Here is a 25,673-nt window from a genome sequence, read left to right on the forward strand (position 1 = left end):
AGTGGCTGTACCAATTCACTTCCCACCAGCAGTGCAAGAGTGTTCCCTTTCCTCCACACCCTCTCCAGCATTTATTGTTTCTAGATTTTTTGATGGTAGCCATTCTGACTGGTGTGAGATGATATCACATTATAGTTTTGATTTGCATTTCTCTAATGATTAATGATGTTGAGCATTCTTTCATGTGTTTGTTGGCAATCTGTATATCTTCTTTGGAGAAATGTCTGTTTAGGTCTTCTGCCCATTTTTGGATTGGGTTGTTTGTTTTTTTGTTATTGAGCTGCATGAGCTGCTTGTACATTTTGGTGATTAATCCTTTGTCAGTTGCTTTCTTTGCAAATATTTTCTCCCATTCTGAGGTTTGTCTTTTGGTCTTGTTTATGGTTTCCTTTGCTGTGCAAAAGCTTTGAAGTTTCATTAGGTCCCATTTGTTTATTTATTTTTTTTTATTTCCATTTCTATAGGAGGTGGGTCAAAAAGGATCTTGCTGTCATTTATGTCATAGAGTGTTCTGCCTATGTTTTCCTCTAAGAGTTTGATAGTTTCAGGCCTTACATTTAGGTCTTTAATCCATTTTGAGCTTATTTTTGTCTATGGTGTTAGGGAGTGTTCTAATCTCATACTTTACATGTACCTGTCCAGTTTTCCCAGCACCACTTATTGAAGAGGCTGTCCTTTCTCCCCTGTACAGTCCTGCCTCCTTTATCAAAGATAAGGTGACCATATGTGCATGAGTTTATCTCTGGGCTTTCTATCCTGTTCCATTGATCTATATTTCTGTTTTTGTGCCAGTACCATACTGTCTTGATCACTGTAGCTTTGTAATATAGCCTGAAGTCAAGGAGCCTGATTCCTCCAGCTCTGTTTTTCGTTCTCAAGATTGCGTTGGCTTTGGGGTCTTTTGTGTTTCCATACAAATTGTGAAATTTTTTGTTCTAGTTCTGTGAAAAATGCCAGTGGTAGTTTGATAGGGATTGCATTGAATCTGTAGATTGCTTTGGGTAGTAGAGTCATTTTCACAATGTTGATTCTTCCAATCCAAGAACATGGTATATCTCTCCATCTATTTGTATCATCTTTAATTTCTTTCATCAGTGTCTTATAATTTTCTGCATACAGGTCTTTTGTCTCCTTAGGTAGGTTTATTCCTAGATATTTTATTCTTTTTGTTGCAGTGGTAAATGGGAGTGTTTTCTTGATTTCACTTTCAGATTTTTCATCATTAGTGTATAGGAATGCCAGAGATTTCTGTGCATTAATTTTGTATCCTGCTACTTACCAAATTCATTGATAGCTCTAGTAGTTTTCTGGAGGCATATTTAGGATTCTCTATGTATAGTATCATGTCATCTGCAAATAGTGACAGCTTTATTTCTTCTTTTCTGATTTGGATTCCTTTTATTTCCTTTTCTTCTCTGATTGCTGTGGCTAAAACTTCCAAAACAATGTTGAATAAGAGTGGTGAGAGTGGGCAACCTTGTCTTGTTCCTGATCTTAGTGGAAATGCTTTCAGTTTTTCACCATTGAGAACAGTGTTGGCTGTGGGTTTGTCATATATGGCCTTTATTATGTTGAGGAAAGTTCCCTCTATGCCTACTTTCTGGAGTGTTTTTATCATAAATGGGTGTTGAATTTTGTTGAAAGCTTTCTCTGCATCTATTGAGATGATCATATGGTTTTTCTCTTTCATCTTGTTAATATGGTGTATCACGTTGATTGATTTGCGTATATTGAAGAATCCTTGTATTCCTGGAATAAACCTCACTAGATCATGGTGTATGATCCTTTTAATGTGCTGTTGGATTCTGTTTGCTAGTATATTGTTGAGGATTTTTGCATCTATATTCATCAGTGATATTGGCCTGTAGTTTTCTTTCTTTGTGACATCCTTGTCTGGTTTTGGTATCAAGGTGATGGTGACCTCGTAGAATGAGTTTGGGAGTATTCCTCCCTCTGCTATATTTTGGAAGAGTTTGAGAAGGATAGGTGTTAGCTCTTATCTAAATGTTTGATAGAATTCACCTGTGAAGCCATCTGGTCCTGGGCTTTTGTTTGTTGGAAGATTTTTAATCACAGTTTCAATTTCAGTGCTTGTGATTGGTCTGTTCATATTTTCTATTTCTTCCTGATTCAGTCTTGGCAGGGTATGCATTTCTAAGAATTTGTCCATTTCTTCCAGGTTGTCCATTTTATTGGCATAGAGTTGCTTGTAGTACTCTCTCATGATCTTTTGTATGTCTGCAGTGTTAGTTGTTACTTCTTTTTCATTTCTAATTCTATTGATTTGAGTCTTCTCCCTTTTTTTCTTGATGAGTCTGGCTAATGGTTTATCAATTTTGTTTATCTTCTCAAAGAACCAGCTTTTAGTTTTATTGATCTTTGCTATCGTTTCCTTCATTTCTTTTACATTTATTTCTTATCTGATCTTTATGATTTCTTTCCTTCTGCTATCTTCGGGGGTTTTTTGTTCTTCTTTCTCTAATTGCTTTAGTCGCAAGTTTAGGTTGTTTATTCGAGATGTTTCATGTTTCTTAAGGTAGGATTGTATTGCTATAAACTTCCCTCTTAGAACTGCTTTTGCTGCATCCCATAGGTTTTGGGTCGTCGTGTCTCCATTGTCATTTGTTTCTAGGTATTTTTTAATTTCCTCTTTGATTTCTTCAGTGATCACTTCGTTATTAAGTAGTGTATTGTTTAGCCTCCATATGTTTGTATTTTTTACAGATCTTTTCCTGTAATTGATATCTAGTCCTATAGTGTTGTGGTCGGAAAAGATACTTGATAGAATTTCAGTTTTTTAAAATTTACCAAGGCTTGATTTGTGACCCAAGGTATGATCTATCCTGGAGAGTGTTCCATGAGCACTTGAGAAAAATGTGTATTCTGTTGTTTTTGGTTGGAATGTCCTATAAATATCAATTAAGTCCATCTTGTTTAAGGTATCATTTAAAGCTTGTGTTTCCTTATTTATTTTCATTTTGGATGATCTGTCCATTGGTGAAAGTGGGGTGTTAAAGTACCCTACTATGAATGTGTTACTGTCGATTTCCCCTTTTATGGCTGGTAGTATTTGCTTTATGTTTTGAGGTGCTCCTATGTTGTGTGCATAAATATTTACAATTGTTATAACTTCTTCTTGGATCGATCCCTTGATCATTATGTAGTGTCCTTCTTTGTCTCTTCTAATAGTCTTTATTTTAAAGTCTATTTTGTCTGATATGAGAATTGCTACTCCAGCTTTCTTTTGGTTTCCATTTGCATGGAATATCTTTTTCCATCCCCTCACTTTCAGTCTGTATGTGTCTCTAGGTCTGAAGTGGGTCTCTTGTAGACAGCATTATATGGGTCTTGTTTTTGTATCCATTCAGCCAGTCTGTGTCTTTTGGTGGGAGCATTTAATCCATTTACATTTAAGGTAATTATCGATATGTATGTTCCTATTCCCATTTTCTTAATTGTTTTGGGTTTGTTATTTTAGGTCTTTTCCTTCTCTTGTGTTTCTTGCCTAGGGAAGATCCTTTAGCATTTGTTGTAAAGCTGGTTTGGTGGTGCTGAACTCTCTCAGCTTTTGCTTGTCTGTAAAGGTTTTAATTTCTCCATCAAATCTGAATGAGATCCTTGCTGGGTAGAGTAATCTTGGTTGTAGTTTTTCTCCTTCATCACTTTAAATATGTCCTGCTAGTCCCTTCTGTCTTGCAGAGTTTCTGCTGAAAGATCAGTTGTTAACCTTATGGGGATTCCCTTGTGTGTTATTTGTTGTTTTTCCCTTGCTGCTTTTAATATGTTTTCTTTGTATTTAATTTCTGACAGTTTGGTTAATATGTGTCTTGGCGTGTTTCTCCATGGATTTATCCTGTATGGGACTCTGTGTGCTTCCTGGACTTGATTAACTGTTTTCTTTCCCATATTAGGGAAGTTTTCAACTATAATCACTTCAAATATTTTCTCAGTCCCTTTCTTTTTCTCTTCTTCTGGAACCCCTATAATTCGAATGTTGGTGCATTTAATATTGTCCCAGAGGTCTCTGAGACTGCCCTCAGTTCTTTTCATTCTTTTTTCTTTATTCTGCTCTGCAGTAGTTATTTCCACTATTTCATCTTCCAGGTCACTTATCCGTTCTTCTGCCTCAGTTATTCTGCTATTGATCCCTTTTATTTTTAATTTCATTTATTGTGTTGTTCATCATTGCTTGTTTCATCTTTAGTTCCTCTGAATCCTTGTTAAATGTTTCTTGCATTTTCTCTATTCTATTTCCAAGATTTTGGATCATCTTTACTATTATTATTCTGAATTCTTTTTCAGGTAGACTGCCTATTTCCTCTTCATTTGTTAGGTCTGGTGGGTTTTTATCTTGCTCCTTCATCTGCTGTGTGTTTTTCTGTCTTCTCATTTTGCTTAACTTACTGTGTTTGGGGTTGTCTTTTTGCAGGCTGCAGGTTCGTAGTTCCCGTTGTTTTTGGTGTCTGTCCCCAGTGGCTAAAGTTGGTTCAGTGGGTTGTGTAGGCTTCCTGGTGGAGGGGACTAGTGCCTGTGTTCTGGTGGATGAGGCTGGATCTTGTCTTTCTGGTTGGCAGGTCCACGTCTGGTGGTGTGTTTTGGGGTGTCTGTGGACTTATTATGATTTTAGGCTGCCTCTCTGCTAATGGGTGGGGTTGTGTTCCTGTCTTGCTAGTTGTTTGGCATAGGATGTCCAGCACTGTAGCTTGCTGGTCGTTGAGTGAAGCTGGGTGTTGGTGTTGAGACGGAGATCTCTGGGAGATTTTCACCATTTTATATTACGTGGAGCTGGGAGGTCTCCTGTGGACCAGTGTCCTGAAGTTGGCTCTCCCGCCTCAGAGGCACAGCACTGGCTCTTGGCTGCAGCACCAAGAGCCTTTCATCCACATGGCTCAGAATAAAAGGGAGAAAAAGTAGAAAGGAAGGAAGGAAGGGAGGGAGGGAGGGAGGAAGGAAGGAGATAAAAGAAAATAAAGATAAAATAAAATAAAGTTATTAAAATAAAAAATAATTATTAAGAAAAAAAATTTTTTTAAGAAAAAACAATAGACGGATAGAACCCTAGGACAAATGGTGAAAGCAAAGCTATACAGACAAAATCTCACACAGAAGCAAACACATACACACTCACAAAAAGAGGAAAAGGGAAAAAATAATAAATCTTGCTCTCAAAGTCCACCTCCTCTATTTGGGATGATTCGTTGTCTATTCAGGTATTCCACAGTTGCAGGTACATCAAGTTGATTGTGGAGATTTAATCCGCTGCTCCTGAGGCTGCTGGGAGAGATTTCCCTTTCTCTTCTTTGTTGCACAGCTCCCGCGGTTCAGCTTTGGATTTGGCCCCGCCTCTGCGTGTAGGTCCTGGGAGGGCATCTGTTCTTTGCTCAGACAGGACGGGGTTAAAGGAGCAGCTGATTCGGGGCCTCTGGCTCACTCAGGCCGGGGGGAGGGAGGGGCACGATGCTGGGTGAGCCTGCGGCGGCAGAGGCCGGCAGGACGTTGCACCAGCCTGAGGCGCGCCGTGCGTTCTCCCGGGGAAGTTGTCCCTGGATCCCGGGACCCTGGCAGTGGCGGGCTGCACAGCCTCCCTGGAAGGGAGGTGTGGATAGTGACCTGTGCTCGCACACAGGTTTCTTGGTGGCGGCAGCAACAGCCTTAGCGTCTTGTGCCCATCTCTGGGGTCCGCACTGTTAGCCGCAGCTCGTGCCTGTCTCTGGAGCTCCTTTAAGCAGCACTCTTTTTTTTTTTTTTTCCTGCGGTATGCGGGCCTCTCACTGTTGTGGCCTCTCCCATTGTGGAGCACAGGCTCCGGACGCGCAGGCCCAGCGGCCATGGCTCACGGGCCCAGCTGCTCCGCAGCATGTGGGATCCTCCCAGACCGGGGCATGAACCCATGTCCCCTGCATCGGCAGGCGGACTCTCAACCACTGCGCCACCAGGGAAGCCCTAAGCAGCACTCTTAATCCCCTCCAGGTACGTGGGGAGTTTCTTGCCTTTTGGGAGGTCTGAGGTCTTCTGCCAGCGTTCAGTAGGTGTTCTGTAGGAATTGTTCCACGTGTAGATGTATTTCTGATGTATCTGTGGGGAGGAAGGTGGTCTCTGCGTCTTACTCTTCCACCATCTTCCCCCTCTCCTACTCCCTAGGTGCTTTTTTGAAGCTATGCTTTGATTTATTCAAGCACACTTTCCAGTATGCTTACCTTGTTACGACTTGTCTCCTCTCATATGATTATATTTGCTAATAGATTATAGAAAATTATTATAATACTTGAGGAGGGTGACGGGCAGTGTGTGCGTGCTTCATGGTCTTAATCAATTAAGCACTCTATTCTTAATTTACTACTAAATCCTCCTTTGGTTTTTAGTTTTCATAAACTAAAACTAAAATGTGGTGAAAATATATTCTTGAATATATTTTGAAGTAGAAAATGTAGCCCATTTCTTCCCATCCCATAGGTTACACCTTGACCTAACGTGTTTATGTATAATAATTATGTTTACTTTTACTTCTTTTAAGGGTTTGCTGAAGATGGCGGTATATAGACTCAATTAGCAAGAGTTGGTGAGGTTTATCAGGGTTTATCGATTATAGAACGGGCTCCTCTAGAGGGGTGTGAAGGACCTCCAAGTCCTTTGAGTTTTAAGCTGCTGCTAGTAGTATTCTGACGAATAATTTTGTTCTTGTAATTATTTGGGTTTAGGGCTAAGCATAGTGGGGTATCTAATCCCAGTTTGGGTCAGGAAATACTAAAGTCACTTTCATAGTCTACTTTTATTTTAGTTACGGCTTTTTATGACTTAATTAAAACTTTATTTTATGTAACTCTTTAACACGCCTTACACCATATTTTTATTAATTTGGGTTAATCGTATGACTGAGGTGGCTGGCACGAAATTTACCAACCCTTGTTGGTATAACTTAGTCGAACTTTTGTTTATGGCTTACTTTTTATCACTGCTGCTTCCCGTGGGGGTGTGGTTAAGCAAGGCGTTATGAGCTGCTAATGCTAATGTGCTTGATGCCTTCTCCTTTTAATCTTAATGATTTAGAGGGTATTCTCACTGGGGTGTGGATGCTTACATGTGTAATTTTATTAAAAACTAATAGGCTGGGACCAAACCTACGTGTTTGTGGAGTTAGTAAACTCATCTAGGCATTTTCAGTGCCTTGCTTTAAGGTTTTAAGCTACATTAACAAGTTGTTTTCACATATTGAAGTAACATGTATATAGTTGTTTTATGTGATTTATGTTAGATTTAGTGTTAAAATTTTGATTAAAATGGTCGGTAGATCTAGGGAGATGTCTGTCTATATAAATGGTGAATAAGTAGTTTATTGGTATGATTGGGGTTTATTTTCTAGGTCTGTCTAATCTTGGGCATTAAGTTGTCCATGTTATTGCGTAGGTGGCTAAGTTCTACGTACTTACGTGTTTTTGCCTTGTTTTGGGGGCTTGACAGGGCATTATAGGGATGCAGAGCATGGGATTTAGTGGGGGGTAAAGGGGGTTTGTTAAACAGGTCCTCTACCTGTTCATATGCATATGTGTGTACATGTATGTGTGTCTGCAGTTATCCTTATGTCCTGTAACCACTGACTGAATAACACCTTATGGTCGATGATGTTGGTAAATAATATTCAATTAAAGTCCAGCTACAATTTATTTGACTGTGTTAAGGCCTCAGACGGCCATAGCTGAGTCATAGCATCCCTTAAAAATTAAAAAATACTGAATGCATGAAATCACAGTTATGTGTGAGCATGGGCTGATTAGTCATTAGTCCATCAAGATGTCTTATTTAAGAGGAAAGAGTGAGTGATTTTAGGTGAGATGGTCTTGAAGTAAGAACCAGATGTCTGATAAAGTTCATTAACAGAAACTCCCACAAATTATGGGCCCAGAGCAAGAAGAGGGACACCTCTTTCAATTTATTTCAAAGTAAATTGTAGACATTCTTACATTTCTCCTCTAAAGTTCAGTCTTTGTGATTCTTTTTCTGTTTTGAGGTAATTTCTACATTAAATGAAATGCACAAATCTAAGTGTATCAATCAGTGAATTTTAGCAAACGCATATACATCTGTGTGATCCAAACCCCTACCACAATATACAGCATAATCACTCAGAAAACTTAAATACTTAGGTGTAAATTTCACAAAACATCTACAAGACTTGAATGCTTAAAACTACACAATGCCAATGAAAGGAATCAAAGAAGATCTAAATAAATCAAGAAATACACCATGTTCATTGATTGGAAAACTCAGTCTAGTAAAGGTGTCAGTTCTTCCCAAATTGATATACGGGTTCCAGGCAATTCCTATCAAGACTTTTTTTTAAGATATAGACACGTTTACCTGAAAAGGTAAAATGACTAGGATAGCTAAAATAATTTTGAAAAGAAGCATAAAGTGGGAGCATTAAGCTTATCTGATTTCAAGAACTTTTATATAGCTACAGTGGTCAAGGCCCTGTGGTATTAGTGGAGGGATATATACATAGATAAGTGGAACAGAATAGAGAGCCCAAAAGCAGAGCTACACAAATATGCCCAAGTAATTTTTGACAGAAGTGCAAAAGCAATTCAATGGCAGAAAGTGCCAGTCCTCTGACCTCCGAAGTCCGAGCCTCAGCTCCCAGCCCCGCCCGTCCCAGCCGGGGAGCAGACAAGCCTCTCAGGCTGGTGAGTGCTGGTGGGCACCGATCCTCTGTGCGGAAATCTCTCTGCTTTGCCCTCCGCACCCCTGTTGCTGCGCTGCTCCATGGCTCTGAAGCTTCCCCCCTCCGCCACCCGCAGTCTCCACCTGCGAAGGGCCTTCCTAGTGTGTGGAAGTCTTTCCTCCTTCACAGCTCCCTCCCACTGGTGCAGGTCCCGTCCCTATTCTTTTGTCTCTATTTTTTCTTTTTTCTTTTACCCTACCCAGGTATGTGGGGAGTTTCTTGCCTTTTGGGAGGTCTGAGGTCTTCTGCCAGCGTTCAGTAGGTGTTCTGTAGGGGTTGCTCCACATGTAGATGTATTTCTGATGTATTTGTGGGGAGGAAGGTGATCTCCACGTCTTACTCTTCTGCCATCTTTAAGCTCCCCCAGAACACCTTTTATAATCAATGCCCAAAGAATTTCTATTAAGAAAATACTGTTGTTACAGGAAGTTGTCATCAGGGTTTCTGAAGTAGTCTTGAAGTTTACAGGGACAGCAAATCATACTCCATTTGAACACAGACATTAGGTTAATTCCTCTGTGAGCCAAATAGGCTCCTCTTGCTTTTAAGAGAGAGTGATGAAAATGCAATAACTTTGTAACCTAAGTAAGAAAAGGTATCCTCAAACAAATTGCACAAAGATATAAAATGAGATGGCTGTACTCTTTTTTTTTTTTTTTTTTTTTAAAGGGGAAAGATGTAGTGCTAGGAGTGGAAACATGCTTTTGTATCTGGGAGGAAAGAAGTGCTGTGGAGGCCAAGTTGAGGAAGGTATTTCTTTCTTTTTTTTTTTTCATTAATTTATTATTTATTTTTGGCTGCATTGGGTCTTTGTTGCGGTGCACGGGCTTCTCATTGCCATGGCCTCTCCTGCTGTGGAGCACGGGCCCTAGGCACACAGGCTTCAGTAGTTGTGGCTTGCTGGCCCAGTTGCTCCACGGCCTGTGGGATCCTCCCAGACCAGGGGTCAAACCCGTATCCCCTGTGTTGGCAGGCGAGTTCTTAAGCACTGTGCAACCAGAGAAGCCCCGCTGAACTCTTTTTAAAGGGCAGATATATAGCTTTATATATCAAGGTGTTAAAAAAAAAAAAAAAAGGCAAATGGCTGAAATTCCCAAAAATTTCAGAACAGATGCTATATTATCAGTTAATGATTAATTTTGGTTTGAGGTGATTAAGTTTTCAACTAATGAGAATCTCACTTTTAAATTTTAGTTTGCTTTATTGTTTATTGTCAGTTTATTTGGTTGTGTGTTGTTCAGTTAACGTTACAATGTACACTGATGAATCTTTGCATCAATATTCTAGTCCATGCTTTTTCTGTAGCTAGACTTGACCCCTATTCATTGTGGCAAACACACTTCTGTTGCTAAAGCAGTTGTACATATTATCCCAAAAACATGTTTGCCCAGTGATACTTGTTTCATGTCACCAAGTTCTTTTGTTTATTGTTTCAGTGAATATATTTGGGATCATAGAGGCTGGCTTCCTCTATTGGAGCATATTTATTCCCAGAGCCAAGCATAGGCTGACACATAACAGCCAATAATAAACGAGAAGTAGGAGAATGAGTCATCACCAATTCTTGTCCACTAAAAAGTGGGAAAAATGAGGGTAGTTGGGCCATAAAGTCATTTTTTTCCAATCAGATAGATCATGGTAAAAAATTTGGTCCTAAAAATAACGAAGAGGGCTTCCCTGGTGGCGCAGTGGTTGAGGGTCCACCTGCCGATGCAGGGAACACGGGTTTGTGCCCCGGTCCGGGAAGATACCACATGCCGCGGAGCGGCTGGGCCCATGAGTCATGGCCGCTGAGCCTGCGCATCCGGAGCCTGTGCTCCGCAACGGGAGAGGCCACAACAGTGAGAGGCCCACGTACCGCAAAAAAAATAAGTAACGAACAGTACGAAAGCTGGTATAGATAAGGAAAATGGTGGGGCTCCAAGGATAGCCTTCCTGTGGAGAGACAAAAGAAACTTGAACCATGTGTATAAGCTTAGGGGACAACCATTATCAAGCAATAAGCTGAAGATGCAGGGAAAGGGAGAATAAAATGTGGAGCAAGATTCCCAGAGGTAGGTTAGAAAGGCATCAAGCACCCAGGAGAAATGAAACTTTAGTATAAAATCTGTGATGACACAAAATAATCATGAACTATATAATAACTTAGAACCAAGGTGCAAATGAAATGTTATGGGTTTTGTTAAAGTGTGACCATGCTCATTGTTACCTTCAATGAACCCCTGGTAAAATCCAGCTTTGCATAAAACACTAAATTTGAGCCTAGATCTACCAATGAATAATTTGAAAATATACAATAAAATTTTCCTCTTTTCTTTTGAAGTCATATTCAATTAATGTTTTTCCTTTTTTTATTTTTTAACATCTTTATTGGAGTATAATTGCTTTACAATGGTGTGTTAGTTTCTGCTGTATAACAAGGTGAATCAGCTATACATATAAATATATCCCCATTTTTCCTCCCTCTTGCGTCTCCCTCCCAGCCTTCCTATCCCACCCCTCTAGGTGGTCACAAAGCACCAAGCTGATTTCCCTGTGCTATGTGGCTGCTTTGCACTAGCTATTTTACATTTGGTAGTGTATATCCATGCCACTCTCTCACTTCGTCCCAGCATACCCTTCACCTTCCCCGTGTCCTCAAGTCCATTCTCTACGTCTGCATCTTTATTCCTGTCCTGCCCTCAGTTCTTCAGAACCACTTTTATTTTAATATTCCATATATATGTGTTAGCATATGGTATTTGTTTTTTTCTTTCTGCCTTCACTCTGTATGACAGTCTCTAGGTCCATCTACCTGACTACAAATAACTCAATTTCGTTTCTTTTTATGGCTGAGTAATATTCCATTGTATATACGTGCCACACATCTTCTTTATCCATTCATCTGTTGATGGACACTTAGGTTGCTTCCATGTCCTGGCTATTGTAAATAGTGGTGCCATGAACACTGTGGTACGTGACTCTTTTTGAATTACAGTTTTCTCAGGGTATATGCCCAGTAGTGGGATTCCTGGGGCGTAGGGTAGTTCTATTTTTAGTTTTTTAAGGAACCTCCCTACTGTTCTCCATAGTGGCTGTATCAATTTAAAGTCCCACCAACAGTGCAAGAGGGTTCCCTTTTCTCCACACCCTCCCCAGCATTTATTGTTTGTTGCTGTTTTGATGATGACCATTCTGACCCATGTGAGGTGATACCTTATTGTAGTTCTCATTTGCATTTCTCTGATGATTAGTGATGTGGAGCATCCTTTCATGTGTTTGTTGGTAATCTGTATATCTTCTTTGGAGAAATGTCCATTTAGGTCTACTGCCCATTTTTAGGTTGGGTGGTTTGTTTTTTTGATATTGAGCTGCATGACCTGCTTGTATATTTTGGAAATTAGTTCTTTGTCAGTTGCTTCATTTGCAAATATTTTCTCCCATTCTGAGGGTTGTCTTTACGTCTTCTTTATGGTTTCCTTTGCTGTGCAAAAGCTTTTAAGTTTCATTAGGTCCCATTTGTTTATTTTTTTTTATTTCCATTTCTCTAGGAGCTGGGTCAAAAAGGATCTTACTGTGATTTATTTCATAGAGTGTTCAGCCTGTGTTTTCCTCTAAGAGTTTGATAGTGTCTGGCCTTACATTTAGCTCTTTAATTTTGAGTTTATTTTTGTGTATGGTGTTAGGAAATGTTCTGATTTCATTCTTTTACATGTAGCTGTCCAGTGTTCCCAGCACCAAATATTGAGGAGGCTGTCTTTTCTCCATTGTATACTCCTGTCTCCTTTATCGAAGATAAGGTGACCATATGTGTGTGGGTTTATCTCTGGGCTTTCTGTCCAGTTCCATTAATCTATATTTCTGTTTCTGTGCCAATACCATACTGTCTTGATTATTTTAGCTTTGGAGTATAGTCTGAAGTCAAGGAGCCTGATTCGTCCAGCTCCGTTTTTCTTTCTCAAGATTGCTTTGGCTATTCGGGGTCTTTTGTGTTTCCATACAAATTGTGAAATTTTTTGTTCTAGTTCTGTGAAAAATGCCATTGGTAGTTTGATAGGGATTGCACTGAATCTGTAGATTGCTTTGGATAGTATAGTCATTTTCACAATGTTGATTCTTCCAATCCAAGAACATGGTATATCTCTCCATCTGTCTGTATCATCTTTAATTTCTTTCATCGCTGTCTTATAGTTTTCTGAATAGCGGTCCTTTGTCTCCTTAGGTAGGTTTATTCCTAGGTATTTTACTCTTTTTCTTGCAGTGGTAAATGGGAGTGTTTCCTTAATTTCTCTTTCAGATTTTTCATTATTAGTGTACAGGAATGCCAGAGATTTCTGTGCATTAATTTTGTATCCTGCTACTTTACCAAATTCATTGATTAGCTCTAGTAGTTTTCTGGAGGCATATTTAGGATTCTCTATGTATAGTATCATGTCATCTGCAAACAGTGACAGCTTTACTTCTTCTTTTCCGATTTGGATTCCTTTTATTTCCTTTTCTTCTCTGATTGCTGTGGCTAAAACTTCCAAAACAATGTTGAATAACAGTGGTGAGAGTGGGCAACCTTGTCTTGTTCCTGATCTTAGTGGAAATGGTTTCAGTTTTTCACCATTGAGGACGATGTTGGCTGTGGGTTTGTCATATATGGCCTTTATTATGTTGGGGAAAGTTCCCTCTATGCCTACTTTCTGGAGGGTTTTATCATAAATGGGTGTTGAATTTTGTTGAAAGCTTTCTCTGCATCTGTTGAGATGATCATGTTTTTTCTCTTTCAATTTTTTAATATGGTGTATCACATTGATTGATTTGCATATATTGAAGAATCCTTGTATTCCTGGGATAAACCCCACTAGATCATGGTGTATGATCCTTTTAATGTGCTGTTGGATTCTGTTTGCTAGTATTTTGTGGAGGATTTTTGCATCTATGTTCATCAGCGATATTGGCCTGTAGTTTTCTTTCTTTGTGACACCTTTGTCTGGTTTTGGTATCAGGGTGATGGTGGCCTCATAGAATGAGTTTGGGAGTGTTCCTCCCTCTGCTATATTTTGGGAGAGTTTGAGAAGGATAGGTGTTAGCTCTTCTCTAAATGTTTGATAGAATTCGCCTGTGAAGCCATCTGGTCCTGGGCTTTTGTTTGTTGGAAGATTTTTTTTTTTTTTTTGTGGTACACGGGGCTCTCACTGTTGTGGCCTCTCCCGTTGCGGAGCACAGGCTCCAGACACGCAAGCTCAGCGGCCATGGCTCACGGGCCCAGCCGCTCTGCGGCATGTGGGATCTTCCCGGACCGGGGCACGAACCCGTGTCCCCTGCATCGGCAGGCGGACTCTCAACCACTGCACCACCAGGGAAGCCCTGTTGGAAGATTTTAAATCACAGTTTCAATTTCAGTGCTTCTGATTGGTCTGTTCATATTTTCTATTTCTTCCTGGTTCAGTGTCGGAAGGTTGTGCTTTTCTAAGAATTTGTCCATTTCTTCCAGGTTGTCCATTTTATTGGCATATAGTTGCTTGTAGTGATCTCTCATGATCCTTTGTATTTCTACAGTGTCAGTTGTTACTTCTCCTTTTTCATTTCTAATTCTATTGATTTGAGTCATCTCCCTTTTTTTCTTGATGAGTCTGGTTAATGGTTTATCAATCTTGTTTATCTTCTCAGAGAACCAGCTTTTAGTTTTATTGATCTTTGCTATCGTTTCCTTCATTTCTTTTTCATTTATTTCTCATCTGATCTTTATGATTTCTTTCCTTCAGCTAACTTCGGGGTCTTTTTGTTCTTCTTTCTCTAACTGCTTTAGGTGTAAGGTTAGGTTGTTTATTTGGGATGTTTCTTGTTTCTTGAGGTAGGATTGTATTGCTATAAACTTCCCTCTTAGAACTGCTTTTGCTGCATCCCTATTTTGGGTCATCGTGTTTTCATTGTCATTTGTTTCTAGGCATTTTTTGATTTCCTCTTTGATTTCTGCAGTGATCTCTTGGTTATTTAGTAGTGTATTGTTTAGCCCCCATGTGTTTGTATTTTTTACAGATTTTTTCCTGTAATTGATATCTAGTCTCATAGCACTGTGGTCAGAAAAGATACTTGATACAATTTAACTATTCTTAAATTGACCAGGGCTTGATTTGTGACCCAAGATATGATCTATCCTAGGGAAAGTTCCATGAGCACTTGAGAGGAAATTGCATTCTGTTGTTTTGGGATGGAATGTCCTATATATACCACTTAAGTCCATCTTGTTTAATATGTCATTTAAAGCTTGTGTTTCCTTATTTATTTTCATTTTGGATGCTCTGCCCATCGGTGAAAGTGGGGTGTTAAAGTCCCCTACTATGAATGTGTTACTGTTGATTTCCCCTTTTATGGCTGTTAGTATTTGCCTTATGTCTTGAAGTGCTCCTATGTTTGGTGCATAAATATTTACAATTGTTATATCTTCTTCTTGGACTGATCCCTTGATCATTATGTAGTGTCCTTTTTTGTCTCTTGTAATAGTCTTTAATGTCTGTTTTGTCTGATATGAGAATTGCTACTCCAGCTTTCTTTTGATTTCCATTTGCATGGAATATCTTTTTCCATCCCCTCACTTTCAGTCTGTATGTGTCCCTAGGTCTGAAGTGAGTCTCTTGTAGACAGCATATATACGGGTCTTGTTTTTGTATCCATTCAGCGTCTGTGTCTTTTGGTTGGAGCATTTACTCCATTTACATTTAAGGTAATTATTGATATGTATGTTCCTATTCCCATTTTCTTACTTGTTTTGGGTTTGTTTTTGTAGGTCTTTTCCTTCTCTTGTGTTCCTGTTTAGAGAACTTCCTTTAGCATTTGTTGTAAAGCTGATTTGGTGGTGCAGAATTCTCTTAAAGAGCTTTTGCTTTTCTGTAAAGGTTTTTTAACTTTTATTTTTGGCTGCGTTGGGTCTTCATTGCTGTACACAGGCTATCTCTAGTTGTGGCGAGCCAGGGGTACTCTTCGTTGTGGTGCACGGGCTTCTCATTGCAGTGGCTTCTCTTGTTGCAGAGTACGGGCTCTAGGTGCGTGGGCTTCCGTAGTTGTGGCTCGCGGGCTCAAGAGCACAGGCTCAATAGTTGTGGCGCATGGGCTTAGTTGCTCCGTGGCATGTGGGATCTTCCTGGACCAGGGCTCGAACCCACGTGTCCTGCATTGGCAGGTGGATTCTTATCCACTGCCCCACCAGGGAAGACCTCTGTAAAGGTTTTAATTTCTCCGTCAAATGTGAATGAGATCCTTGCTGGGTAGAGTATTCTTGTTTGTAGATTTTTCCCTTTCATCACTTTAAATATGTCCTGCCACTCCTTTCTGGCTTGCAGAGTCTGCTGAAAGATCAGCTGTTAACCTTATGGGGATTCCCTTGTATGTTATTTGTTGCTTTTGGCTTGCTGCTTTTAATATTTTTTTCTTTGTATTTAATTTTTGATAGTTTGATTAATATGTGTTTTGGCGTGTTTCTCCTTGGATTTATCCTCACTGGGACTCTCTGTGCTTCCTGGAGTTGATTATTTCCATTCCCACATTAGGGAAGTTTTGAACTATAATCTCTTCAAATATTTTCTTAGTTCATTTTTTTTTTCTTTTCTCTTCTGGGACCCCCTATAATTCAAAGGTTCATGCATTTAATGTTGTCCCAGAGGTCTCTGAGACTGTCCTCAATACTTTTCATTCTTTTTTCTTTATTCTGCTCTGCAGTAGTTATTTCCACTGTTTTATCTTCCAGGTCACTTATCCATTCTTCTGCCTCAGTTATTCTGCTATTGATTCCTTCTAGAGAATTTTTAATATCATTTATTGTGTTGTTCATCATTGTTTGCTTTCTCTTTAGTTCTTTTAGTTCCTTGTTAAACGTTTCTTGTATTTTCTCCATCTATTTCCAAGATTTTGGATCATCTTTACTATCATTACTCGGAATTCTTTTTCAGGTAAACTGCCTATTTCCTCTTCATTTGTTTGGCCTGGTGGGTTTTTGCCTTGCTCCTTCATCTGCTGTGTGTTTCTCTGTCTTCTCATTTTGCTTAACTTACTGTGTTCGGGGTCTTCTTTTTGCAGGCTGCAGGTTCCTAGTTCCCGTTGTTTTTGGTTTCTAACCCCAGTGGGTAAGGTTGGTTCAGTTGGGTTGTGTAGGTTTTGTGGTGGAAGGGACTGGTGCCTGTATTCTGGTGGATGAGGCTGGATCTTACCTGTCTGGTGGGCAGGACCACGTCTGGTCGTGTGCTTTAGGGTGTCTGTGAACTTATTATGATTTTAGGCAGCCTCTCTGCTAATGGGTGGGATTGTGTTCCTGTCTTGCTAGTTGTTTGGCATGGGGTGTCCAGCACTGTAGCTTGCTGGTCGTTGAGTGGAGCAGGGTCTTTGCGTTGAGATGGAGATCTCTGGGAGAGCTTTCACCATTTCATATTATGTCGGGCAGGGAGGTCTCTGGTAGACCAGTATCCTGAACTCAGCTCAGGTCTGACACCCAGCCAGAGCACCAAGACCCTGTCAGTCACTTGGCTCAGATGAAAAGGGAGGAAAGGGAGGGGGAAAAAAAAGAAAGTAAAACAAAATAAAGTTACTAAAATAAAAAATAAATATTAAAAACAAAAGTAATAAAAATAAAGAAGGGAGCAAGCAAACCGAAAAACAAATCCACCAATGATAACAAGCGCTAAAAACTACCAAGAAAAAAAAACAGACAACCCTAGGAAAAATGGTAAAAGCAAAGCTATACAGACAAAATCACACAAAGAAGCATACACATACACAGTCACAAAAAGAAAAAAAGGAAAAAATATTATATAAATTTTAAAAAAGGAAGAGTGCAACCAAATCAATAAACACATCTACCAACGACAATAAGCTCTAAATATTAAACTAAGATAAACATAAAACCAGAAACAAATTAGATGCAGAAAGCAAACCCCAAGTCTACAGTTGCTCCCAAAGTCCACTGCCTCAATTTTGGGATGATTTGTTTTCTATTCAGGTATTCCACAGATGCAGGTACCTCAAGTTGATTGTGGAGATTTTATCCGCTGCTCCTGAGGTTGCTGGGAGAGATTTCCCTTTCTCTTCTTTGTTCGCACAGCTCCTGGGGTTCAGCTTTGGATTTGGCCCCACCTCTGTGTGTAGGTCGCCAGAGGGCATCTGTTTCCGCTCAGACAGGACAGGGTTTAAGTAGCAGCTGATTAGGGGGCTCTGGCTCACTCAGGCCAGGGGGCAGGGAGGGGTTTGGAATACGGGGCGAGCCTGTGGCAGCAGAGGCCAGCATGACGTTTTAAGAGGCTGAGGTGCGCCGTGTGTTCTCTCGGGGAAGTTGCCCCTGGATCACGGGACCCTGGCAGTGGCGGGCTGCACAGGCTCCTGGGAGGGAGGTGTGGATAGTGACCTGTGCTCGCACACAGGCTTCTTGGTGGCTGCAGCAGCAGCCTTAGCGTCTCATGCCCGTCTCTGGGGTCCGCGCTGATAGCCCTGGCTCGCACCCGTCTCTGGAGCTCCTTTAAGCGGCACTCTTAATCCCCTCTCCTCACGCACCAGGAAACAAAGAGGCAAGAAAAAGTCTCTTGCCTCTTCAGCAACTCCAGACCTTCTCCCGGACTCCCTCCTGGCTAGCTGTGGTGCACTAGCCCCCTTCAGGCTGTGTTCATGCAGCCAACCCCAGTCCTGTCCCTGGGATCCAACCTCCGAAGCCTGAGCCTCAGCTCCAAGCCCCCACCCGCCCTGGCAGATGAGCAGACAAGCCTCTCAGACTGGTGAGTGCTGGTCGGCACCAATCCTCTGTGCAGGAATCTCTCTGCTTTGCCCTCTGCACCCCTGTTGCTGCGCTCTCCTCCGTGGCTCTGAAGCTTCCCGCCACCCCCAGTCTCCGCCAGTTAAGGGGCTTCCTAGTGTGTGGAAACCTTTTCTCCTTCACAGCTCCCTCCCAGAGGTGCAGGTCCCATCCCTATTTTTTGTCTCTCTTTTTTCTTTTGCCCTACTCAGGTACATGGGGAGTTTCTTGCCTTTTGGGAGGTCTGAGGTCTTCTGCCAGTGTTCAGTAGGTGTTCTGTAGGAGTTGTTCCACGTGTGGATGTGTTTGTGGGGAGGAAGATGATCTCCACATCTTACTCCTCTGCCATCTTGAAGGTCCCTCTGTTTTCTCTTTTTCTCCAGATTGGACCCCTTCTAATCCTGAGCGAATGTACATCCCAACAGGCCTGGAGATAGAACCCCTTTATCCAAGCTCCAAGGAGGATCCTGTGGTTTACCTAGCTGAAGATGGTGGGTATATGAGACATGTTGCTATAAAAAATAACTTGGTACCTGGGCTAATCTCTTAGTTATATTTGTTCTGCTGTTTATAGTGGAAATTGTAAATTAACAGGAAGTCCCTGCCTCCACAAACACGTCTGGTTACATATTAATCCAAATGTTGATTCAGTGCTAATTATGTTCTTGAAGGTGCATATTGCAGCTTATGCATACTTACTTTAAGATAAAGCATCATGTTGACCATGAGAATGAAGAGTCTTATTGCGATGGAATTAAGCTTCGCATCAGTTTTCAAAGGTAAATCCAGCAGAGTGCTCTGCAACTATCATCCCCTTTCCATCTATAGGTCATTTTCATGCAGTCTTTCAGGTGATTTATTTTCATATTATGCCAGTTTGATGCATTTCTTGGGACTGCATTCTTGAAAAGAGGAAAATATCCCACATTGCAAATAACATCTAAGATTACATCTCAGGAAAGTGTTCTTAACACTCAGGATTAATGAGTGCATCTTGAGAGCTCTGGTAATGCAGAATCTCTGCTTCATGTTAGAGTATGCTAATAATCAAACATAGAAGTCTCAACCTACATTGTAAACTGCGCTGCTCCTGAAGCACCAATGTAAGGAAGTATGGGACTCCTGTACAGTTTCACCACATCTTATGGAAAAACCGGAATGAACTTTTTGGCCAACCCAGTATCTTAGACTATATATTAAAGATGACTTCCAGGAAGCAAATGTATTTTATTTAAAGAGCTGGCAAAACAGAGAAATTCACGGGAATTCCTTCTTACACAGTAAGCAGTTACAGAAATCATATACTCGTGCATTTTTAAGCAACTGGGGTGAGAAAAGCACCTCTGATTTTTTATATTTGATTTCAAATATTTACATAGCTAATGCACCTCCTAACTTTCACACATAAATGAGATCTAATATGAAATTAAAGTAGATGAGGTGAGTTGGTCAGGCTCTTGTCAGGAAGTGGATGGCTTACATAGAGTAATTTAAGAAACTTTAATGAAAGGATAACTTACAAAAGGGTGGACAGAATTAAGGGAGACTAATAAGGGATGGTGAAGCAACAGAGAATTGTCAATAGAGCAGAACCATTATTCCTCCTAGGCCTGAAGGGGTAAGAGAACAGAGTGGTTTCCAAACCTGTAGCTGTAGAAGGAAGTCCCCAAACAACTGAGTATATAGAATTCTGGGTTTACATTTTTTTCTTTTAAATATTTTTCTTTCTTTAAAGATATTGTTCCATTGTCTCATGACATCTGTTCTCTTTAGTAAAAAGTCAGCCATAATTTATATCATTGTTCCTTATATGTGATGTGTCTTTTTCTGTTTGGCTGTTTTCAGCAATTTGACTGTGACCTGCCTAGATTTGGTTATCTTTATATTTATCCGGTTTGGAGTTTGCTGAACCTCTTAGATCCATAATTTAATAGAGTTCTTTGTTTTTTTTCCAAATTTGAGAAATTTTCGGCCATTATTTCTTCACGTATTTTCTCCATAATATTCTTTCTCTTCTGTCCCTTGGAATTCCAACTCCAATCCATATGGTAGATTTCTAGCTATCTCGCACATGTCACTGGGTCTTTGTTCTTTTTTTCTCCTCTGGCCTTGGGTTTGGATAATTGTATTCATTTGTTTTTAAGTTCACTGAGTCTTTCCTTTGCAATATTCAGTTTCTCTTAAGCCCATCTGGTAAATCTTTCATTTCCATTATTGTACTTTTTATTTCTAGAATTTTCATTTCATTCTTTTTACAGTTAACATTTCTTCTTTTTTTGAATTACTTGATCTGTTTATTCACTATCTCTATCTTTTCCTTTAAGTATTTTAACATATATTCAAAGTCCTTCTCTGTTAATCGTACCATCTGAGTTATCTTTGGGTCTGTTAAATATTTATTGGATCACATTTCCTTCTTTGTGTGCTTCATAGTTTTTTTTTATCATATGTGGGAAATTGTGAAAGATATGTTGTAGGAGTTTGTATTATGTTCTTTTTAAACATTATGCTGAATTTTTTTCTGGTAGGCAGCTAAATTGCTGGCAAATCATTTTGCTTCCTTTGGAATTGGTTTATTTTTTTATAAAAGCAGGTCTGTTTTCATTTTGTCCTTAGTCCTAGGTCATGGCCCTTACTCCTGAATGCGGTTCTTATGCCTAATATACAACCTTTTTAGAGTCACGATTGAATGCCTGAGGTGCTCAGTGAAGTCCTTGTATTCTGGATAGGTTGAATTTCAATATATCCTAGAATGTTTATCCTCTGGTATCTCAGTCCTACAGTAGCACTCTGTCCTATCTTCCCTAGTCTTATCCTGTGCTTGTAGAGCCAAGCCTTCAGTCAAGGACTGGGGAACCACCATGTAGACTATTGAAGCCCTCCCTCTACATAGCGTTCTTCTCTCTGGTACCCAGGGTACCAATTTCAGCAGCCCCAGGCAACAATCTCGCCTCCTCAGCTCAACATGACTGTTATGCTATCCTTAAGTGCCATCTTCCTAAGAGGTAAAAAGTACCCCCAGGAAGAAAACAAGAATTAAACATGGGCTTATTTCATGTATTTACCTTCTTTGAAGAACCATATGTAGTTCTGGTATTTGTGTTGTCCAAATGCATGAAAACAGTTAATTCGTATTTTTTGTCCAGTTTTATAGTTATTTACAGTGAAAAGATGACTTCAGGACCAATTACTTCATTATAACCAGAAGTAGAGTATTTTTACTGTGAGAAATATATGAATTTATTTCAGGCATTGCTTTTCTAGTCTAAATACTTAGACTTACTTATTTCAACATAAACCTATATATGCTAGTGTCAAATTATGTTAAAATTTATAATCCTTAGTGACACTTCAGTTATACTGTAGTTCCAAACTCTATGCAGAATAGCCTATATACTTTAGCTATGGCTTGATATCTTTATGGTTTCTCATCAGCCTACAAAGAGCCTTGTTTTGTGTATTCCCAAGTTGGGGGCAACCGAACACCCTTGAAGCAGCCTGTGAATAACTGTGATGATACTTTGATGTTTGAAGCAAGGTTTGAGAGTGGTAATCTACGGAAGGTAGTCAAAGTGTAGGTTTTAATTATTTTTATTTGAGGAGGTAGACTATCAACTATTTATTATTTCCTGTATTAGATACATTACTTTTAGTATCCATTACTGAACTATAATTCCTTGAAGTATAGATGCTACTTAGAGATTATTTTAAGGGGGTAGGTATGGAAGGTTCTGGGTTCAAACAATTTTGAGAACTATGAATTAAACAGGTTTCTGTAATGTACATTTTCAGTATGCCAATATGAATTGTCACACACACACACACACACACACACACACACACCCCGCTTCTCAGACTTTTTAATGGAGTAGTTCTTCAGATGAGTGTTCTGTAAAACGTGCTTGGGAACATGCCTGCGATCCAAGGATATTTTTAAAAAAATTTTTTAATGAAAAATTTTAAACATACACTTAAGTACAGAGCATAATACAGTTCTACATTAACTATCATATACCCATCACCTAGATTCAATGGCTCTCAAGGTTTTACAACATTCATTTCCTAGTTCACTGTTTATAACTACACACACAAACACATATACACACACAATAAGTGCATAATGCTGATAGAATAGGAAGTACTTGGTAAAAAAAGTCACAACTAACCAGGTAAAATTGTTAGATATATAAGTAATGTACTAATGAAATTATTTTTGCCTTTAAGTATCTTCAATGATTAAGTATGGGGGATGCAAACAGTTATGAAATACAGTTCCTGTCCTCTCAGAGTTTACAGTTTTATAATCCATATGCTTATAGTAATTTATATAGGTTTTTAACCTTTCTTAGTGATAGGTATTTCAGATTCTTAGAGCTAGAATCTAATATAAAACAGAAATACATGTCTGAAGTAAAAAAAGAAACATTGGACTTGAATTCTTAAAAACTTAAGAACTCTTTAATCACTTCTTTTATAGGAAACATAACCGGGTTGACATATATAATTTTTGTCAAATGCCCATTTTTTTATGTGCTCTCTTGAATTACAAAGGAGTAAAAAGACTTTAGAATTCACATAGAAGCAGTTTTGCATCCAATAAAAGAGAAAGCTTCAAAACTTTGATTTTTTACAATTACTTGCTTATTGGACATTGCCTAAATAAATGTTGTTTCCCAAATAAAAAGCTTTCTGTGAATAGGTAGTTTATTATTTGTATTTTTATTATTTAATTTAAACTTGAATGTCATTTTTACATTTTTTATGTGCTTTTTTTCCCCTTCCTTTTTTTGTGTCTTAGGGCAGAATATGAATACCAGCTGACTGTGCCCTGACCTGTTCACAAATAAACACACCCAGTGGTACTACTTCCAAGTCACTAATACCCAAGCAGGAATAGACTACAGATTCACTATTATCCATTTCACCAAGCCTGCTAGTCTTTATAATCGGGGTATGCACCCACTGTTTTATTCTGAAAACGAGGCCAACGCTCATAATATTGGCTGGCAGAGAATAGGAGACCAAATGAAGTATTATAGAAGCAACCAGGGGCAAGACGGGTGCCATTATTTCTCTTACATGGACATTTCAATTTCCACACAGTAAAGATACCTGCTATCCATACACTTACACAAACCTGCAAGAATACCTTTCTAGCATCAATAATGACCCAGTACAGTCAAAGCTTTGTAAAATATGTGTCTGGTGCCACACAATTACTAGGACCATGGTGTATGTTTTAACGATTACTACCCCCTTGAAGAACAGTGAGTCAAGAAAGCGAAAGGCCATGATTTTGACTGCAGGGGTACATCCAGGAGAAACCACAGCTTTTGGATCATGAAGGGCTTCCTAGATTATATTTTAGAAGACTCAAGTGATACACAGTTGCTCCGGGACACTTTCATCTTCAAGGTGGTACTCATGCTGAATCCAGATGGTGTGATTGTGGGAAATTATCGGTGTCCCTTAGCTGGACGGGATTTAAACCTTAACTATACATCTCTCCTGAAGGAGTCATTTCCTTCTGTTCGGTATACCCGGAACATGATCTGTAGGTAAAATAAGCATCAAATTACCCTATGCTTATTTAGTAAACTTGGTAGTAAGAATTTTGCTCCCACAATCCCACTCATTTTACTCTAGATTTTCTTAAGATAGTTTAACTATAGCTACTTAATTTTTTTCCTTATTCTTCCCAACTCTGCTTCTGTACCTTTCTGGCATTATGCCACTACGTTCACTAGCTTTCTTTTAAGTAATGAAATAGACTCTAGAACATTTTAATGGCTTAGTGAAAATGTACAGTTACATTTGCCTATCCTAAAATTTGGTTTCTTCCTAAAGTTAATGGTAGCACTGATGTTTATTTTGGGATCCTTGAATCCCTTATATGTGAAAATTAGTTACATCTACAGAGCCTTCTGGCACTATGTTGACCATACATTGCTCTATGATGAGTCTTTTGATGATAGGTTACATACTTATTTAAACTTTCATGAATAGTCTTATTTGCCCCTGGAAAAAATGAACAGCTTTAAATTTTCTAAAGAATCAGAACAGTAAAATGCACATAGTATTTAAAGCTTTGTTGAATTACTGGGTGAATTATTTAATAGATTCAAGTAATAACAATCAGGAATAGGCATTGCTAGAGTAGAGAGATTTATTGGAGTCAAAGAACACCCAAATCCTCTTAACCTTTTTGGTTAAGAATGTGGAGACTAGAGTGAAAACATATCAGATTGGAATCCCTGCTATATCATTTGCTAACTGTGTGATTTTGAGCAATTTTAAAAACAAACCCAAACCTCAGTTTTCTCATCTATAAAGTGGGAATAATAACGCTTACCTCACAGACAAGAGGATTAAATGAGAATATTACTACTAAAGTGCCCAGAATAAAGTGCCCAATATTACTGGAACACTGGAAACTCTAAATGTATTCAGTGTTTCCACAAATGTAAAAAGAAGTTAATGAATTAGATATAGATGTAATAACTCTTCGTAAACTATTTAGGATTGTTCAAATGTTACAATAATAAGTACTATTATAGAGAGTGTTTATATCCTCATCCAGCTCTGTCATCAGGGCCCCTAATAAAAGCATACGAGCCCTGTTTCAAGGAGGAGGACCTCAAAGATACCTCCAGTCCCTCAGAGGAGCTGACAGGCTTCAGGAGCACCCAGCATGGCTCTAGTTACTTAGTTCAGCCTCAACTTTCATGTTAATCCTTTTATCTTTATAGACACATGGGGAGTGAAGCGCAGATCTCCACAAAAATGAGTAAAAACTCTTGTTTTATACCCCTCACAAATGTGGACTTCAGGATTCTCTGAAATTATTTGGGAAATATTTAAGTCATAAAGAGGAACCCATAACTAATTTTCCTGGGGATGGCACACAATGGAGAGAGCTGAGTAAATGCAATGTGGTATCCTAGATTGGATTCTGGGACAGAAAAAGGACATTATTGGGAAAACTAGTGAAATCCAAATAAGGTTGGGAGTTTAATAGTGATGTACCAACGTTGGTTCCTTAGTTTTTGACAATGTGCCATGGTTATGTAATATGTTAACATTAGGGGAAACTGGATGAGGGGTAGATATATGGAAACTCTCTCTACTATTTTGCCAGTTTTGTGTAAATCTAAAGTTATTCCAAAATTTAAAGTTTATTTTTTAATAGAAAGGGAGCTGATGGGATGCCCATTA

General features: G+C 39.3%; 2 protein-coding genes across 8 annotated transcripts in view; one reads left to right on the top strand and one right to left on the bottom strand.

Moving 5' to 3' along the window:
* Positions 1-25,673, top strand: part of AGBL3 (AGBL carboxypeptidase 3) — a 91,558-nt gene that overhangs the window by 22,421 nt on the left and 43,464 nt on the right. The window contains 6 exon segments of the mRNA XM_060020951.1: positions 18,842-18,949; positions 21,894-22,032; positions 23,257-23,283; positions 23,285-23,530; positions 23,532-23,782; positions 23,785-24,016. Coding sequence (XP_059876934.1) covers positions 18,842-18,949; positions 21,894-22,032; positions 23,257-23,283; positions 23,285-23,530; positions 23,532-23,782; positions 23,785-24,016 — 1,003 coding nt within the window.
* The window catches only part of CYREN (cell cycle regulator of NHEJ), a 102,781-nt gene continuing 87,046 nt past the window's right edge, over positions 9,939-25,673 (bottom strand). For 3 of the 7 annotated variants that reach the window (XM_060020942.1, XM_060020943.1, XM_060020941.1), the window contains exon 5: positions 9,939-10,654. In XM_060020942.1, coding sequence (XP_059876925.1) covers positions 10,373-10,654 — 282 coding nt within the window. In that variant the 3' untranslated portion in view covers positions 9,939-10,372. Of the gene's footprint in view, positions 10,655-19,211; positions 19,361-23,879; positions 24,011-25,673 lie in introns of those variants that run through there. The other 4 variants (XM_060020947.1, XM_060020945.1, XM_060020948.1 and 1 more) reach the window with 4 other exon arrangements.

The sequence above is a fragment of the Delphinus delphis genome, chromosome 9, assembly GCF_949987515.2.
Source record: "Delphinus delphis chromosome 9, mDelDel1.2, whole genome shotgun sequence".
Lineage (NCBI taxonomy): Eukaryota > Metazoa > Chordata > Mammalia > Artiodactyla > Delphinidae > Delphinus > Delphinus delphis.